The sequence below is a fragment of the Macaca nemestrina genome, chromosome 6 (genome assembly GCF_043159975.1).
Source record: "Macaca nemestrina isolate mMacNem1 chromosome 6, mMacNem.hap1, whole genome shotgun sequence".
Lineage (NCBI taxonomy): Eukaryota > Metazoa > Chordata > Mammalia > Primates > Cercopithecidae > Macaca > Macaca nemestrina.
In genome coordinates, this window is record NC_092130.1 from 105,683,017 (window position 1) to 105,699,434 (window position 16,418).

Consider the following 16,418-nt stretch of genomic DNA (forward strand, 5'->3'; position numbering starts at 1 on the left):
CTTTCAAAATGGGAGTCATTCCTTTGAAACCCCACTGATGCTTTATCAACTAAGTTTATAGGGTATTTTTTTTTTTTTTTTGAGACTGATTCTTGCTCTGTCACCCAGGCTGGAGTGCAGTGGTACAATCTTGGCTCACTGCAACCTTCACCTCCTGGGTTCAAACAATTCTCCTGCCTTAGCCTCCCCAGTAGCTGGGATTACAGGCATGCGCCACCATGTCCAGATACTTTTTGTATTTTTAGTGAAGACAGGGTTTTACCATGTTGGCTAGACTAGTCTTGAACTCCTAACCTCAAGTGATCCACCCGCCTTGGCCTCCCAATGTGCTGGGATTACAGGCATGAGCCACCACACCCAGCCAGTGTGGATATTTTGAACTCCTTCCATGAATGGCATTTAGAATGGTGAATTCTTTCCAGAAGGTTTTCAGTGTACTTTGCCCAGATCCATCTATGGCAGTCACAGCCTTATGATATGTATTTCTTAAATAATCAAGATGTGAAAGTTCAAACTATTCCCTTATCCAAGGGTTGCAGAATGAGTGCTATGTTAGTAGACATGAAAATAACATTAATCTCCTTGTACATCTCAATTAGAGCTCTTGGGTGACTGGGTGCATTGTCAGTGAGCAGTAATATTTTGAAATAAATCTTTTTTCTGAGATAGATCTCAACAATGGGCTTAAAATATTCAGTAAGACATGCTGTAAACAGATGTGCTGTCATCCGGACTTTGTTATTCCATTTGCAGAGCACAGACTGAATAGATTTAGCATAATTCTTAAGGACTCTAGGATTTTCAGAATGGTAACAAACATTAGTGCCAACATCAAGTCACCAGCTGTATTAGCCCCCAACAAGAGAGGAAGCCTATCCCATGAAGCTCTGAAACCAAGCATTCACTTCTTCTAGCTATGAAAATCCTAGATGGCATCTTCTTCCAACAGAGGGCTGTTTCATCTACATTGAAAATAAGAGGCCAGGTGCAGTGGCTCACGCTTGTAATCCCAGTATTTTGGGAGGCAGAGGCAGGAGGACTGCTTGAGCCCAGGAGTTCAAGACCAGCCTGGGCAATGTGGCGAAATCCTACCTCTACAAAAACAACAACAACAAAAAATACAAAAATTAGCTGGGTGTGGTGGCACATGTCTGTAGTCCCTCCTACTTGGGGGGCTGGGAGAATAGCTTGAGCCTGGGAGTTTGAGGCTGCAGTGATCCATTACTGCACCACTGCACTCTAGCCTGGGTGACAGAGCGAGACCCTGTCTCAAAAACAAACCAACAACAAAAGAAAAGAAAAAGAAAATTTAATATTTAGTGTAGTCAGCTTCATCAATTATTTTAGCTAGATCTTCTGGATAACTTGCTGCAGCTTCTACATCAGCACTTGCTGCTTCCTCTTGCACTTTTTTTTTTTGGAGACGGAGTCTCACAGTATCGCCTGGGCTAAAGTGCAATGGCATGATCTCAGCTCACTGCAACCTCCGCCTCCTGGGTTCATGCAATTCTCCTGCCTCAGCCTCCTGAGTAGCTGGGATTATAGGTGCACACCACCACGTCTGGCTAATTTTTTGTATTTTTAGTAGAGACAGGGTTTCACTATGTTGGCCAGACTGGTCTCGAACTCCTGACCTCATGATCCGCCCGCCTCGGCCTCCCAAAGTGCTGGGATTACAGGCCTGAGCCACTGTGCTTGGCCCCTCTTGCACTTTGGTTTTGGAGATAGCTTCTTTCATTAACCTCATGAGCTCAGCTCTGTTAGCTTCAAACTTTTCTTCCGCAGCTTCCTCACTGCTCTCAGCCTTCATAGAATTGAAGAGAATTAGAGTCGTGCTCTGGATTAGGATTTGACTTAAAGGACTGTTATGGCTACTTTAATCTTCTATCCAGCCCATTAAAACTTTCTCCATATCAGCAATAAAGCAGTTTCACTTTCTTATCATTCATGTGTCCACTGAAGCAGCACTTTGAATTTCCATTATGTTTTTCTTTTTTTGAGACAGAATCTTGCTCTATCATACAAGCTGGAGTGCAGTAGCACAATCATAGCTCACTGCAGCCTCAAACTACTGGGCTCAGTCTCCTGAGAAGTTAGGGACTACAGGTGCTCACCATTGTGCCTGGCTATTTTTTTTTTTTGGTAGAGATGGGGGTCTTGCTATGTTACCAGGGCTGGTCTCAAACTCATGGCCTCAGGTAATCCTCCCATCTCAACCTCCCAAAGTACTGCAGTTACAGGTAAGAGCCACCAGGCCCAGCCAAGCACTTTTAATTTCCTTCAAGGACTTTACCTTTACATTCACAATTTGACTAAGTGTTTAGCACAAGAGACCTAGCTTTCAGCCTGTCTTGCATTTTGACATACCTTCCTCACTAAGCTCAATCATTTCTAGCTTTTGATTTAAAGTGAGACATGCGACTCTTCCTTTCTCTTGAACAATCAGAGGCCACTGTAGGGTTATGATTGGTGTAATTTGAGTTTTTTTTTTGTCTTAGGAGATGGGGGCCCGAACAGAGGGAGAAAGACTGGAAAACAGCCAGTTGGTGAAGCAGTCAGAACACACATAATACTTATCAATTAAGTCTGTTGTCTTATATGGGCCCAGTTTGTGGTGCCCTAAAATAATTACAATAGTAACATCAAAGATCACTGATCACAGATCACCATAACAGATATAACAATAATTTACAAAGCTTGAAATATTGCAAGAACTACCAAGTGTGATATAGAGGCATGAAGTGAGCACATGCTGTTAAAAAAAATGGCACCAACAGACTTGCTCAATACAGAGTTGCCATAAACTGTCAGCTTGTTAAAAAAAAAAAAAAGTTATCTGAAAAGTGTAATAAAAGTGCAACGAAATGAGGTATGCCTGTACATACACACCTATGATCATGTTTAATGTATAAAAATTAGGCACAGTAAGAGATTAACAATAATAACTAATAATAGAACAATTATAACAATGTGCTGGCATCACTACTCCTGCACTTTGGGGTCATTATTAAGTAAAATGACACAAACACTGCAATAGTTTTGACAGTCAATAACAGTTAATCTGATGACTTAGGCCATTACATGGGTGGGCAGCATATACTGTGTGGATCTACAGGACCAAGGGATGATTCACATCCTGGGCAGGACAGAGAAGGAAGGTGTAGGATTTCATCACGCTACCCAGAATGGCATACAACTTAAATCTTATGAATTATTTATTACTGAAATTTTCAATTTAATATTTTTCAGACCAAGAATAACTAAAACTGGAAAGTGAAACTGCAGATAAGGGGAGATTACTGTAAACCTCATAGTAATTCAGTCATCATAATCACGAACATTAATCTTGTATACCATTTAATTAAAATGATAGCTTGTAGAGTTTTAAGTTGTGGTGACCAGTTTTCACCTATACTAAATAGATGTTTCTATGCTTTCTGCAGCAATTTTATCAGTTAGTTATAGCTTTCCTGCTTATGTTTTCTTTTTTTTTTTTTTTTTTTGAGACGGAATCTCGCTCTGTAGCCCAGGCTGGAGTGCAGTGGCCGGATCTCAGCTCACTGCAAGCTCCGCCTCCCGGGTTCACGCCATTCTCCGGCCTCAGCCTCCAGAGTAGCTGGGACTACAGGCGCCCGCCACCTCGCCCGGCTAGTTTTTTTGTATTTCTTAGTAGAGACGGGGTTTCACCGTGTTAGCCAGGATGGTCTCGATCTCCTGACCTCGTGATCCGCCCGTCTCGGCCTCCCAAAGTGCTGGGATTACAGGCTTGAGCCACCGCGCCCGGCCACCTGCTTATGTTTTCATTGTTATCTTCTCAGCTGTCACTGGTAGACCCTGCTACTGTACTTACCTCTATTACATGTGTTACCTCCTTCTCATCCACTTCAGAACTAGAAAAATATCTATTATGTAAAGTTATAAAGTCTGAGCCAGGGCAGACTACCCAGAGATAAAATATGTAAGCTTTAGGGAGGCTGAGGTGAGCGGATCGCTTGAGGCCAGGAGTTCAAGACCAGCCTGGCTAACATGGTGAAATCCCATCTGTACTAAAAATACAAAAATTGGCTGGGCATGGTGGCACACACCTGTAATCCCAGCTACTAGGGAGGCTGAGGCACAAGAATCACTTGAACCCAGAAGGCGGAGGTTGTAGTGAGCTGAGATCATGCCACGGCACTCCAGCCTGGGTGACAGAGCAAAACTCTGTCTCGAGGAGAAAAAAAAAAAAAAAAAAAAAAAAAAAAAAATATATATATATATATATATATAAGCTTTAACTATACCAAGTATTTCCTTTCGGGTCTTGGCTCTATTCCACATAGCTGAACTTGCCATATCTATTAATTTACAGATATATGAGGTTGGTGCAGAAGGAATTGTGGTTTTTGCCATTATTTTCAAAATAAATTAATAAATGTTAATAAAGGTACAACCAACCTACAATTATTATACTACATTAAATCTCATTTTAATAAAATATTTTTTACCAATATATTTCTTTTGTACTATTGATATTGCCAACAGTTTTAAATTATATTTTTATAAAACCTTTAACAATATCCTACTAAAATGTAAAATAGAAATTACTAGCCAACACCACACTAAACATCATAAATGACATTACATACTTTTCGTACTTAACAATTTTGTTATAGCTGTGTTTATGGGCCCCATATTAACACATCATTTTAACTTAACTCATTTAAAAAACTTCTAATTCAATTATACATAATGTATAATACTAACTTTAGAGTTTGCATAGCCATGCTTAGGGAATTATAAAGAGATGGCTCTCCATGACAGGTCATATCCACAGTTTTCTTCAAAGATGTTATATGTTTTCTTGGGTTTCCTAAAATAGAAATAAGATCTTTAAATAAAATCCTATATATTAAAAAAGTTTCTTTCTCTCAAAATTTACATATCTAAGATGTTAAAGAACAGAATCCTTTCAATTTGCATTTCTGTTGGAATTTTATCTCAAATATTTTGTAAATAGTCTCACTTCATACTGAAAAACATAATACAAATAATCTCCTTATAGACTAGCATACATATTTTAAGATAATATTAACCTAGAGTGCATTTTTTTACTCTTAATATTTCCACATTTCATCATTTTTAAGATGAATACATTTTCACATTTTAACATCTCTGAAATCAGCATGTGTTTAATAATCACTGGTAGCCAGCAGCACTTGTAACATAGTCTTTGCCTGCTCATATGTGAACCTACAAATAGGTCTTCACATATTGTTGCTTCAATTACATTATGTACATTGTCCTCTTCATGGTGAGTTTAACTGCCATTTAAAATGTTTTTAAGGCCGGGCGCAGTGGCTCACGCCTGTAACCCCAGCACTTTGGGAGGCCATGGCATGCAGATAACCTGAGGTCAGGAGTTCAAGACGCACCTGGCCAACATGGTGTAAACCCCATCTGTAGTAAAAATGCAAAAATTAGCTGGGTATGGTGGCACACACCTGTAATCCCAGCCACTAGGGAGGCTGAGGCACAAGAATCGCTTGAACCCAGAAGGTGGAGGTTGCAGTGAGCTGAGATCACACCACTGCACTCCAGCCTGGGCAACAACAGCAAAACTCCATCTCAAAAAACAAACAATAAAATGTTTTTAGAAAGGTTGTTAATACAAAAGGCTATATTTTTATGTAGAAAGGTGTGGAACATAGAAGTGAGGCATAAATTTATTATTAATGAAGCAAATATTGATGGAAGAATGCATGCAATCCCGTATTTTTCTTGAGGGAAGAAATCAAGAGGTTTACAAGACCTAAGAAAGGAATAGTCCCACAAATAGACAAAGCTGTGTTATCTTCTCTTACCAAATAGCATCTGAAAAGATTGTCTATCTTATGCCAAGCAATTCAAATGAAGGGGGGAGAAGTTGCCAAATCCTTTTTTTTCTTTTTAATATAAAAATTTTTTATAGACAGGATCTGGCACTGTTGCCCAGGCTGGAGTGTAATGGGGCAATCTCGGCTCACTGCAACCTCTACCTCCCAGGCTCGAACCATCCTCCCACCTCAACCTCCCAAGTAGTTGGGACTACAGGTGCCCAGCACCACACTCAGCTAAATTTTTTTTTATATTTTTGGTAGAGACAGGGTTTCGCCATGTTGTCCGGGCTAGTCTTGAATTCCTGGATTCAAGCAATCCTCCGGTCTCAGCCTCTCAAAGTGCTGGGAGTACAGGTGTAAGCCGCCACGCCCAGCCCCCAAAGTGACAGACATGTCAAATTACCAAGAAGCTAGTATAGCCAACTCATATATCATTTGATATTGTGTCAAAGTTTAACTACTACGACTTTTCCTTCTTAATGGCTTATAAAAGTATACTGTAATTGATGGAATCTGAGTTTCAATGAAATATAGTATTCCGTAAACATTTTCCATTTCAGCACTGTCTTCGTATCAAATCATTAAATTGATTTTGTCATAAAATATAATCCATCAAAGTATACTTTTAAACGTTTAATTTTTAATCTGTCACTATTACACATAATGTTACAAAGAGTATTTTTGTAGAGTGATCATTCTCCTTCCATAACATTTCCTAAATATAATTTCAGGAACAATTTTTATGCTGTTCTAAAAAATGCTGAACTAATTTATAAGACTATCAGCACTATAAATAACAGTTTCTCTGTGGTTCCACAAGCAACATATTGCTTTTGAAACTTAATTTTGCTCATTTAAAATATATTAAAAAATAAAATGTTATGGAATTGGGTGGAGTTTTTTTGGATTACTAGTTTCCCTTATTTAATTTCTGGGGTTTTTTTCTGTGTGAATCATGTCTTGTCTATTCATCAACTTGGGAGCTCCCTTGAGTTTTTATTCATCTGAATAAGTTTTAAAATATTAACTATTTGTAATAGTTAATATTTACTGCAAGTATTTTAGATTCATAAATTTTAGAGATGAAAAGTACCTCACTAAGCAGACCAAATCCCTCACTTCATAAGTGAGAAAATTAATCTAAATCTAAACGAGTGAAATGACTTGCCCAAAGACATATGCCTACTTAACTGCAGGACCAGCAGCACCCAAACCTAGATCTCCTGGCTCTCTATCCACTTCTCTTCCTACCCTACAAAATTATTTTTAATCTCCCACTGTGTTATGGGTATAGGAAAAAAGCATACCACAATAGTGTCAGTGTGGTTTACAGCAGTGGTCTGATTGGAGGAAAAAAGGTGGCTTCAAGAGGCCTGTCAGAATCTCCAGAGTATTTTTCATCTTTACGTATATGACTTCACTAACATCCATAGAAAACTGCTGGGGCTGAACACAGTGGCTCACGCTTGTAATCCCAGCACTTTGGGAGGCTGAGGTGGGTGGATCACCTGAGGTCAGGAGTTTGAGATCAGCCTGGCCGGCATGGTGAAATTCTGTCTCTACTAAAAATAAAAAAATCAGCCAGGCCTGGCAGTGCACACCTGTAATCCCAGCTACTCGGGAGCGGGAGGCAGGAGGATCACTTGAATCCGGGAGGCGGAGGTTGCAGTGAGCCAAGATAGCGCCACTGCACTCCAGCCTGGCAACAGAGTGAGAGACTCCTTCTAAGAAAGACAGAAAGACAGACGAAAGACAGAAAGAAAGAAAGACAGAAAGACAAGAAAGACAAGAAAGACAAGAAAGACAAGAAAGACAGAAAGACAGACAGAAAGAAAGAAAGAAAACTGCTGGTAATTTGGGGTGGGTAAAGTGAGAGGAAAGTATTGACCCTATAGCCCTACCTTGGAGGAACCATCTTCTTCCACTACATAATAATCCTGCTTAGTTCATATGGTGCTGACCCTACTTCTATCCTCCTCTGGGCATTGGCAGGCAATCGAAGCATACAAACAAAATACTTCATTCACTGGCCACTTTGTTCATGGATGGGCAAATCATAAGTCAGGCCAATCAGAGTTCTCCCAAGACGTGTGCTGAAGCTATAGGCTACGGGTACAATGTAGACTGGGACAATTAAGAGACATCTTTTCAACTTCCAGAAAATCTATCCGAGAATGAAGCCCGACAAAGCCAGGACCCCAACATACACAGCAGCTATATATGGAATTGGCCCACCTTTGAATATAGCCAAAAATGTTCCTTCTGCACCTAAGCTAGCATGACATTCTTTTGGTTACTCACAACTGAGTTTCTTGGATCACTCCAAGCCAATGTACATTTCACTCCTCGCCAATGTACATTTCACTCCTCACTGCATTTAATGAAAAACTACTAATGAAGAAAGTATGTCATTTCCCTTATGTGTGTTGGCAAGGATAAAAGGTTGAGAACCAGATTTAAGGGATAGCGTGTTTCACAGAAAATAAAATAGAATCAGTGATGCAAATTTGTAACAGCATATATACCAAAGCAAATTTAAAAATGCCATTACTACGTTTTGCAACTAAAATTCAGTTAAGTATGTCATGGAAGCAGAAAAATTGATTCATTAGCAATAGCTACAGTTTAATTTTTATACTTTTTCCCTTTTAAATTAGATGCTTAACTTTTTAAGAATTTAAGATTAACTGGATTTTATAAATGATTACAATAACTGTATTTTAATATTTTCAGGATAAGGCCGGGCGCAGTGGCTCAAGCCTGTAATCCTAGTGCTTTGAGAGGCCGAGGCGGGCTGATCACAAGGTCAAGAGATCAAGACCATCCTGGCCAACATAGTGAAACCCCATATCTATTAAAATACAAAAAATTAGCGTGGTGTGGTGGTGGGCACCTGTAGTTCCAGCTACTCAGGAGGCTGAGGCAGGGAATCCCTTGAACCCGTGAGGCGGACTTTGCAGTGACCCGAAATCACGCTACTGCACTCCAGCCTGATGACAGAGCAAGACTCCGTCTCCAAAAAAAAAAAAAAAAGAAAGAAAGAAAAAAAAATTTCAGGATAAGCACATATAGATTTTAAATAAAAACATTTATATTCAATGTAATTATTATTTGCCACTATGAAGAACTCAATTTAGAATAGTTAACCTTGTATCCTAAGAATATAATGGTGGGGGAAATGTTATTAAATTGTTTCCCCTAGAGAAGACTGAGGAACCCTTCACGTTACTTATTAAGCAGACATACAAACAGGGCTACGAGGTTGGGTAAATAAAGCAAAGTCCTTGAGTCATGTAAAGGTAATTTTATGCATACCTGAGAGTTCAGTCAATTTTTCAGCTCTTTTACTCTTAGTCACAATTATTCCAATCTTGAAATAAAAACAAAAATTATTATTAATCTAACAAGTTATTTCTTCCCATTAAGAATATATATAACTATTCCTGTAGATCATATTGGGGCAGAAAAAAAAATTTTACATAGCTAAAATAAACTAGTAATTACAAAAGAAAGAAGCAACAGGTGAGAAACTTTTTCTCATGGTGTTTTTGGCAAATAAATTTAGCTATGAGTTCACCATACATTGTTTAACTTTTAGAGTTATTATGCTTTTCATTTTTAAGTATACCGGAAACTGGTTAAACAATTTGGGTAATTCACAAAATACATGTCCAATTTTTAAAAATAAATTACATTTGGAAGCAAAACATGAATCTAATTCTGAATTCTATCATTTATATACGTACCTGACTAATAGGATTTTGATCAAAATATTCCTCTACAAAGTATTCCAACAACTGTTTAAATAAAAAAAGACATACTAGATAAAGGCAAAATAACAATCATAAAGAACATGTCCAAGTGATGTTTCAAGCATCACTTCTTATGACTTTTAAACTTACAGATTTTCAAAAAATTTTAAGTAATAAAAATATTAAACAGTAAAAACTTTAATTTGAAATGGTGGGTAATGAGATAGGTTTGAGCTAGGTTTTAAAAGATGGAACCATTTGGATGTGTCAGAAAAAATTTCAACGAGGAAAAGATCCAATGAAGAGAGATGGGAGAATGAGCAGAATTGAGAATAGGTTTTGATAAATTAGGAATAATATGAACATATTTGTAATCTGAGGAGACAGATTTAAGTAAGGCAAAGGAGAATGAAGATTCAATAAAGAAAAGGGATAACTGACAAACCAAGATCCTGACGTGGGGTGGGAGGATAGAAATTAAAAACACAAATAATTAGCTATGTTGGTTTAAAATTTCCCTAAATGACCTGGCAGTACTTCTACTTAGCTATCATTAGTACTAACTAAAAATACAAGGCAAAAAATAAAAAATATTGCATTCTTTAAAAATATCCTTTAGAATCCAGTGTTCTTCCCCACTTTCTTAGTAGAAGTTTAAGTGATTTTGGTATAAATTTAAATGATTTAGTATAAATTTAAATTTTACCTTTAAAGTACATGTCAGTCTATTAGGCTTTAAATCTTGGTCTTCCATTGTTCTTGATCCATCTACTACCACATAAAGGTGGCGCATCTACCAGAAAAAAGAAAGGGCCAATTTCAAGTACTTGTTTTGTTTTATAGAAACTGGGTCTCACTCTGTTGCCCATGTTGGTCTCAAACTCCTGAGCTCAAGCAATCCTCCTGCCTTGGCATCCCAAAGTGCTGGGATTATAGGCATGAGCCACTGTGCCCAGCCTCAAGTGCCATTTTGATTAGTAAAAATAGCATTTAATAATTTCATATTCTATGCATATATTTTTAATGTATTCTTTTAAAAACTTTGTTATTTCACTATTGTTTTTTCTAGCAAGTCAGAATATTTCTCTAACCTAAACTAGTTCTGTACTAGTAAAAAATAATGACATACCATTCCAAGTCGAACTTGTCCATGGTGCTCAAATACTCTGTTAAAATTACACAAACATTTTAATGGAATTCAATATACTATCCCCCCCAACACACGAAAAAAATACAACTTTCCAATTGACCTGCTTTCTCTTTTTTTCTAATTCTGATTAAGAATGTCATAATGTGCATTTTTAGTGGAGTAAATAATTAACTTATGGAATACAATACACATAATTATAGGTATTGTAGATAGTCTCTAAAGACCATTTCCTGCTGAGGCAAGGGTAGGTGGCTAGTTCTTTCCCCATAGTCAGAAGGCAATAGGTCAGTTTCCCTGAAACACAGCTGAAGTGAAGTACTGAGGAGTGTTTATAGATAGAAAGGCTTAAAATGAATATATTTTACCTTTTTAACATACGTAGGAAGGTTACATACCTTTTTCTCTTTGCCTTGAATAGAATGTCTTCTATTGTAGCTTTAAGTGATCCAGATTCATCTTCTTTAAGAATCTCCCTATAAGTCATAATTATTTGTTTGAAAAGACAAGCTAAAATGATTACTAGCCCAAATAAAATGAAAATATACGTCCACACAAAGATTTGCATGTGAGTGCTCATGGCTGCATTTACCTAACAGCCAAAAACCGTAAAGAACCTAAATATCCACAGACTAGTGAATGGATAAACAATAATGTGGCATAACCATAGATGGGAATACTATTCAGCAATAAAAAAGGAATGAAGTATCAATACATGCTGCAACATGGATGAGAAATAAGTGAAAGCCAGCCACAGCAGACCACCATGCTATAATAAGTCATGCATTGCTTACTGACAGGGATACGTTCTGAGAAATGCATTGTTAGGTGATTTCATTATTGTGTGAATATCACAGGGTATACTTACACAAACCTAGATGGTATAGCCTACCCCACGCCTAGGTTATGAACCGGTACAGCATGTTACTATACTGAATATATTAAAGACAACTGTAACACAATGGTCAGTATTTGTGTATCTAAACACACATAGAAAAGGTATAGTAAAAATACTGTATTATAATATTATGGGACCACTGTCATATATATATATACAGTCTATCTTTGACCAAAACATCATTATGCGGCACATGATTGTATATGATCACATTTTTGTGAAAAGGTTAAAATTTAGAGACAAAAAGTAGACTAATGATTGCCTACAGGTGGAATTAAATCCAGATTAAATTAATTGTAAATGGACATGAAGGATCTTACTGGAGTGGTTACAATGTTCTAAAACTGGTTTATGATAATGGCTGCACAGCTCAGTAAAGTATTAATAAAAAATCACTGAATTGTACATTGGAAATGAGTGAATTTTAACAATGTAAAATATACTTTAATAAAGTTGTAAAAAAAAAAAAAAAGACAATGTCTAAAAGAAAAGACAGGGCAATAATGCTCTCCTTACCATGTTCTTTCATAGCCTCCTTCCCATCGCTTAGTTCTTTCAGGTTCTTCATCCATTTTTTCAAAACTGTATTTTATTATTCAGTAATCTATAAAAATCATTAGAATGTAAGTTATCTAAAGATGTTTGTTACAAAATGCATCCAATTAAATTTGAAAATTAGACACATATATAAAGTAAAAAAAATTGAATGCCAGGTCATCTTATTCTTTGTATTTTACTCAGTAATTGTCATTAAAAATCTTCATAGAGCCGGGCACGGTGGCTCAAGCCTGTAATCCCAGCACTTTGGGAGGCTGAGACGGGCGGATCACAAGGTCAGGAGATCGAGACCATCCTGGCTAACACGGTGAAACCCCGTCTCTACTAAAAAAAAATACAAAAAACTAGCCAGGCGAGGTGGCGGGCGCCTGTGGTCCCAGCTACTCCGGAGGCTGAGGCAGGAGAATGGCGTAAACCCGGGAGGCGGAGCTTGCAGTGAGCTGAGATCCGGCCACTGCACTCCAGCCTGGGCGACAGAGCCAGACTCAGTCTCAAAAAAAAAAAAAAAAAAAAAAAAAAAATCTTCATAGAACTCCATTTCTCATTTTCAAGAAATAATATGAACATGTATACACAAACTTGGTACTAATAAAAATAAGCATCTTTTTATGATTTGTAAAAGAACAAAAATGCTTTATAGATGTGTCACATGACAAAACTGCTTTATAGATGCTTTATAGATGCATCACATGACACATGACTGTAGAATTGTGAGGAGTCAGTATGGGTATAAACTATTATAGCTGGGTGACATGTGATTCATTGTAATATCTTTGTGTATGTCTGAATTTTCTCATAATCAAAAGTTTTGAAATCACATTTATTATTTATAAATGGGTAAATGCTATGGCTCATAATTCAAAAAAAAGGACACAAAATTAAACATAGTTCTTTGAGACATCTCCAAACTGCTTTCCACAGTGGCTGAACTAATCTACATTCCTACCAATAGTGGATAAGCATTCCCTTTTCTCCACAACCTTGCCAACATCTGTTATTTTTTGACTTTTTAATAATATCCATTCTGACGGGTGGTGAGATGGTTCCGTGGTTTTGATTTACATTGTGGTTTTGGTTTGCATTTCTCTAATGATCAGTGATGTTGAACATTTTTTCATATATTTATTGGACACATGTATGTCGACCCAACAATCCCAATACTGGGTATATACCTAAAGGAAAATAAAATCATTCTACCAAAAGTATACATGCACTCATGTTAATCACAGCACTATCCAAAATAGCAAAGACACTGAATCAACTTAGATGCTCATCAGTGGTGCACTAGATAAAGAAAATGTGGTACCTAATATATCATGGAATACTAGCAGCCAAAAAAAAACAACAAAAAAACCCCACAATGAAATCCTGTCTTTTGCAGCAACATGGATACAGCTGGAGGCCATTATCCTCATTGAATTAACAGGAACAGAGTCCCAACGCAGTGGCTCACGCCTGTAATCCTAGCACTTGGGAGGCCGAGGCAAGTGGATCACCTGAGGTCAGGAGTTCGAAATCAGCCTGGCCAACATGGTGAAACCCTGTCTCTACTAAAAATACAAAAAAATTAGCCAGGCAGGGTGGCGAGCACCTGTAATCCCATCTACTTGGGAGGCTAAGGCAGGAGAATCGCTTGAACCTGGAAGGCAGAGAGGCTGCAGTGAGCCGAGATCGTGCCACTGCACTCTGGCCTAAAAAAAACAGGAACAGAAAACCAAATACAGCATGTTCTCATTTACAAGTGGGAGCAAAACACTGAGTACACATGGACATAACGATGAGAACAGACATTGGAGACTACTAGATGACGAAGAATGAGAGAGAGTGAGGGTTGAAAAACTGCCTATTAAGTACTATGTTTACTACCAGGGTGACGGGATCATTTGTACACCAAACCTCAACAACAAGCAATTTATCCATGTAACAAACATGCACACGTACTCCCTGAAAATAAAAGTTGAAAACAAAACAAAACAACAAACAAACACAGGCCAGGCCCAGGTGCGATGGCTCCATCCCTGTAATCCCTGCACTTTGAGAGGCCAAGGTGCGGATCACCTGAGGTTAGGAGTTCAAGACCAGCCAGGCCAACATGGCGATACCCGTCTCTACTAAAAATACATAAATTAGTTGGGCATGGTGGCAGGTGCCTGTAATCCCAACTACTAGGGAGGCTGAGGCAGGAGAATTGCTTGAACCTGGAGGGCAGAAGTTGCAGTGAGTCACAAAAAACAAAAACAAAAACAAAACCAGGCCAGGTATGCTGGCTCACACCTGTAATTCCAGCACTTTGGGAGACTGAGGCAGGTGATCACTTGAGGTCAGGAATTCAAAAATTAGCTAGGAGGTTGGTAGGGACGGGCGCCTGCAATCCCAGCTACTAGGGAGGCTGAGACAGGACTGTTTGAACCCAGGAGGCACGGAGGCTGCAGTGAGCCAAGATCATGTCACTGCACTCCAGGCTGGGCAACAGAGTGAGACCCTACCTCAAAAAGAAAGAAAAGAAAGGAAAGAAAGAGAGAGAGAGAGAGAGAAACAGGCACGGTGGCTCATGCTTGTAATCCCAGCACGTTGGGAGGCCGAGGCCAGCAGATCACTTGAGGTCAGGAGTTCGAGACCAGGCTGGCCAACATAGTGAAACCCCATCTCTACTAGAAATACAAAAATTAGCAGGGCATGGTGGTGCACACCTATAAGCCCAGCTACTCAGGAAGCTGAGGTAGGAGAATTGCTTGAACCTAGGAGGTAGACACTGCAGTGAGCCAAGATCGTGCCACTGCACTCCAGCCTGGGTGAAAGAGCAAGACTCTGTCATTCATTCATTCATTCATTCATTCATAAATAAATGTCCTCATCATACCTCCACCCTCCCCAATGCAATCTCCCTCTCCACTCCACCACCTCCTGACTCACTGCAACCTCCGCCTCCCGGGTTCAAGTGATTCTCCTGCCTCAGCCTCCCGAGTAGCTGGGATTGCAGGTGCATGCCACCATGCCCAGCTAATTTTTGTATTTTTAGTACAGTCAGGGTTTCGCCATGTTTTGTATTTTTGTAGAGCCAGGGTTTCACCTGACTTGCCAGGCTGATCTCGAACTCCTGACCTCAAGTGATCTGCTCATAAATGGAACATTTTTGTTTCTTTGTTTTTTGTTTGGAGACAGAGTTTCACTCACCACCGAGGCTGGAGTGCAATGGCGCAATCTCGGCTCACTGCAACCTCTGCCTCCGGGTTCAAGTGATCCTCCTGCCTCAGCCTCCCAAGTAGCTGGGATTATAAGAGCCTACCACCACACCTGGCTAATTTTTGTGTTTTTAGTAGAAATGGGGTTTCGCCATGGTGGCCAGGCTGGTCTCGAACTCCTGACCTCAGGTGATCAACTCACCTCGACCTCTGAAAGTGCTGGGATTACAGGCGTGAGTCACCGCACCCAGCCTAAACTGAACATTTTGCTCTTCCCTGTTTTCTGTTACATATTGCGAACTTCAAAAATGAAAAACTCACATAACGTTCTCAATGTTTTAAAACTCAAATTCTTGGCAGGGCACAGTGGCTCAAACCTGTAATCCCAGCACTTTGGGGGGCCAAGGCAAAAGGATCGCTTGAGTTCAGGAGCTCAGATCAGCCTGGGCAACCTTGTCTCTACAAAACATCAAAAAATTAGCTGGGCGAAGTGGCGAGTACTTGAGTCCCAGCTACTTGGGAAGCTAAAGTGGGAGGATGGCTTGAGCCCAAGCAAGTCAAGGCTACAGTGAGTCATGTTCACTACTGCACTCCAGACTGGGTGACATAGTGAGACCCTGTCTCAAAAGAAATAATTATAAATATATAATATATATTATAAATATAAAAATAAATAGCAACTGAGAGACTTTTGGATGATCGTATCAAAGGACTTCTTTTTTTTCCTTTTTTTTTTTCCTGAGACAGTCTTGCTCTGTCGCCTAAGCTTGGAGTGCAGTGACACGATCTCAGCTCACTGCAACCTCCACCTCAGGGTTCAAGCGATTCCACTGCCTCTTCTGTCTCCGGCATAGCTGAGATTAAGGCGCATGCCACCACAGTTAACTTTTTTTTAGTAGAGACGGGGTTTCACCAGCCTGTTGGCCAGGCCTTGTCTCGAATTCCTAACCACAACTGGTCCTCCTACCTCGACCCTCCAAAGTGTTGGGACTAGAGGCATGAGTCACCACGCCCGGCTAAAAG

General features: G+C 39.2%; 1 protein-coding gene across 6 annotated transcripts in view; it reads right to left on the bottom strand.

Moving 5' to 3' along the window:
- Positions 1-16,418, bottom strand: part of LOC105475187 (general transcription factor IIH subunit 2) — a 34,998-nt gene that overhangs the window by 17,396 nt on the left and 1,184 nt on the right. For 5 of the 6 annotated variants that reach the window (XM_011730235.3, XM_071098838.1, XM_011730234.3 and 2 more), the window contains exons 2-8: positions 12,172-12,259; positions 11,156-11,233; positions 10,740-10,776; positions 10,317-10,403; positions 9,605-9,655; positions 9,174-9,228; positions 4,747-4,852 (exon numbers count right to left, since the gene is read on the bottom strand). In XM_011730235.3, the coding sequence (XP_011728537.2) occupies positions 4,747-4,852; positions 9,174-9,228; positions 9,605-9,655; positions 10,317-10,403; positions 10,740-10,776; positions 11,156-11,233; positions 12,172-12,227 (470 nt within the window). In that variant the 5' untranslated portion in view covers positions 12,228-12,259. The remainder of the gene's footprint in view (positions 1-4,746; positions 4,853-9,173; positions 9,229-9,604; positions 9,656-10,316; positions 10,404-10,739; positions 10,777-11,155; positions 11,234-12,171; positions 12,260-16,418) is intronic. The other variant, XM_011730237.3, reaches the window with a different exon arrangement.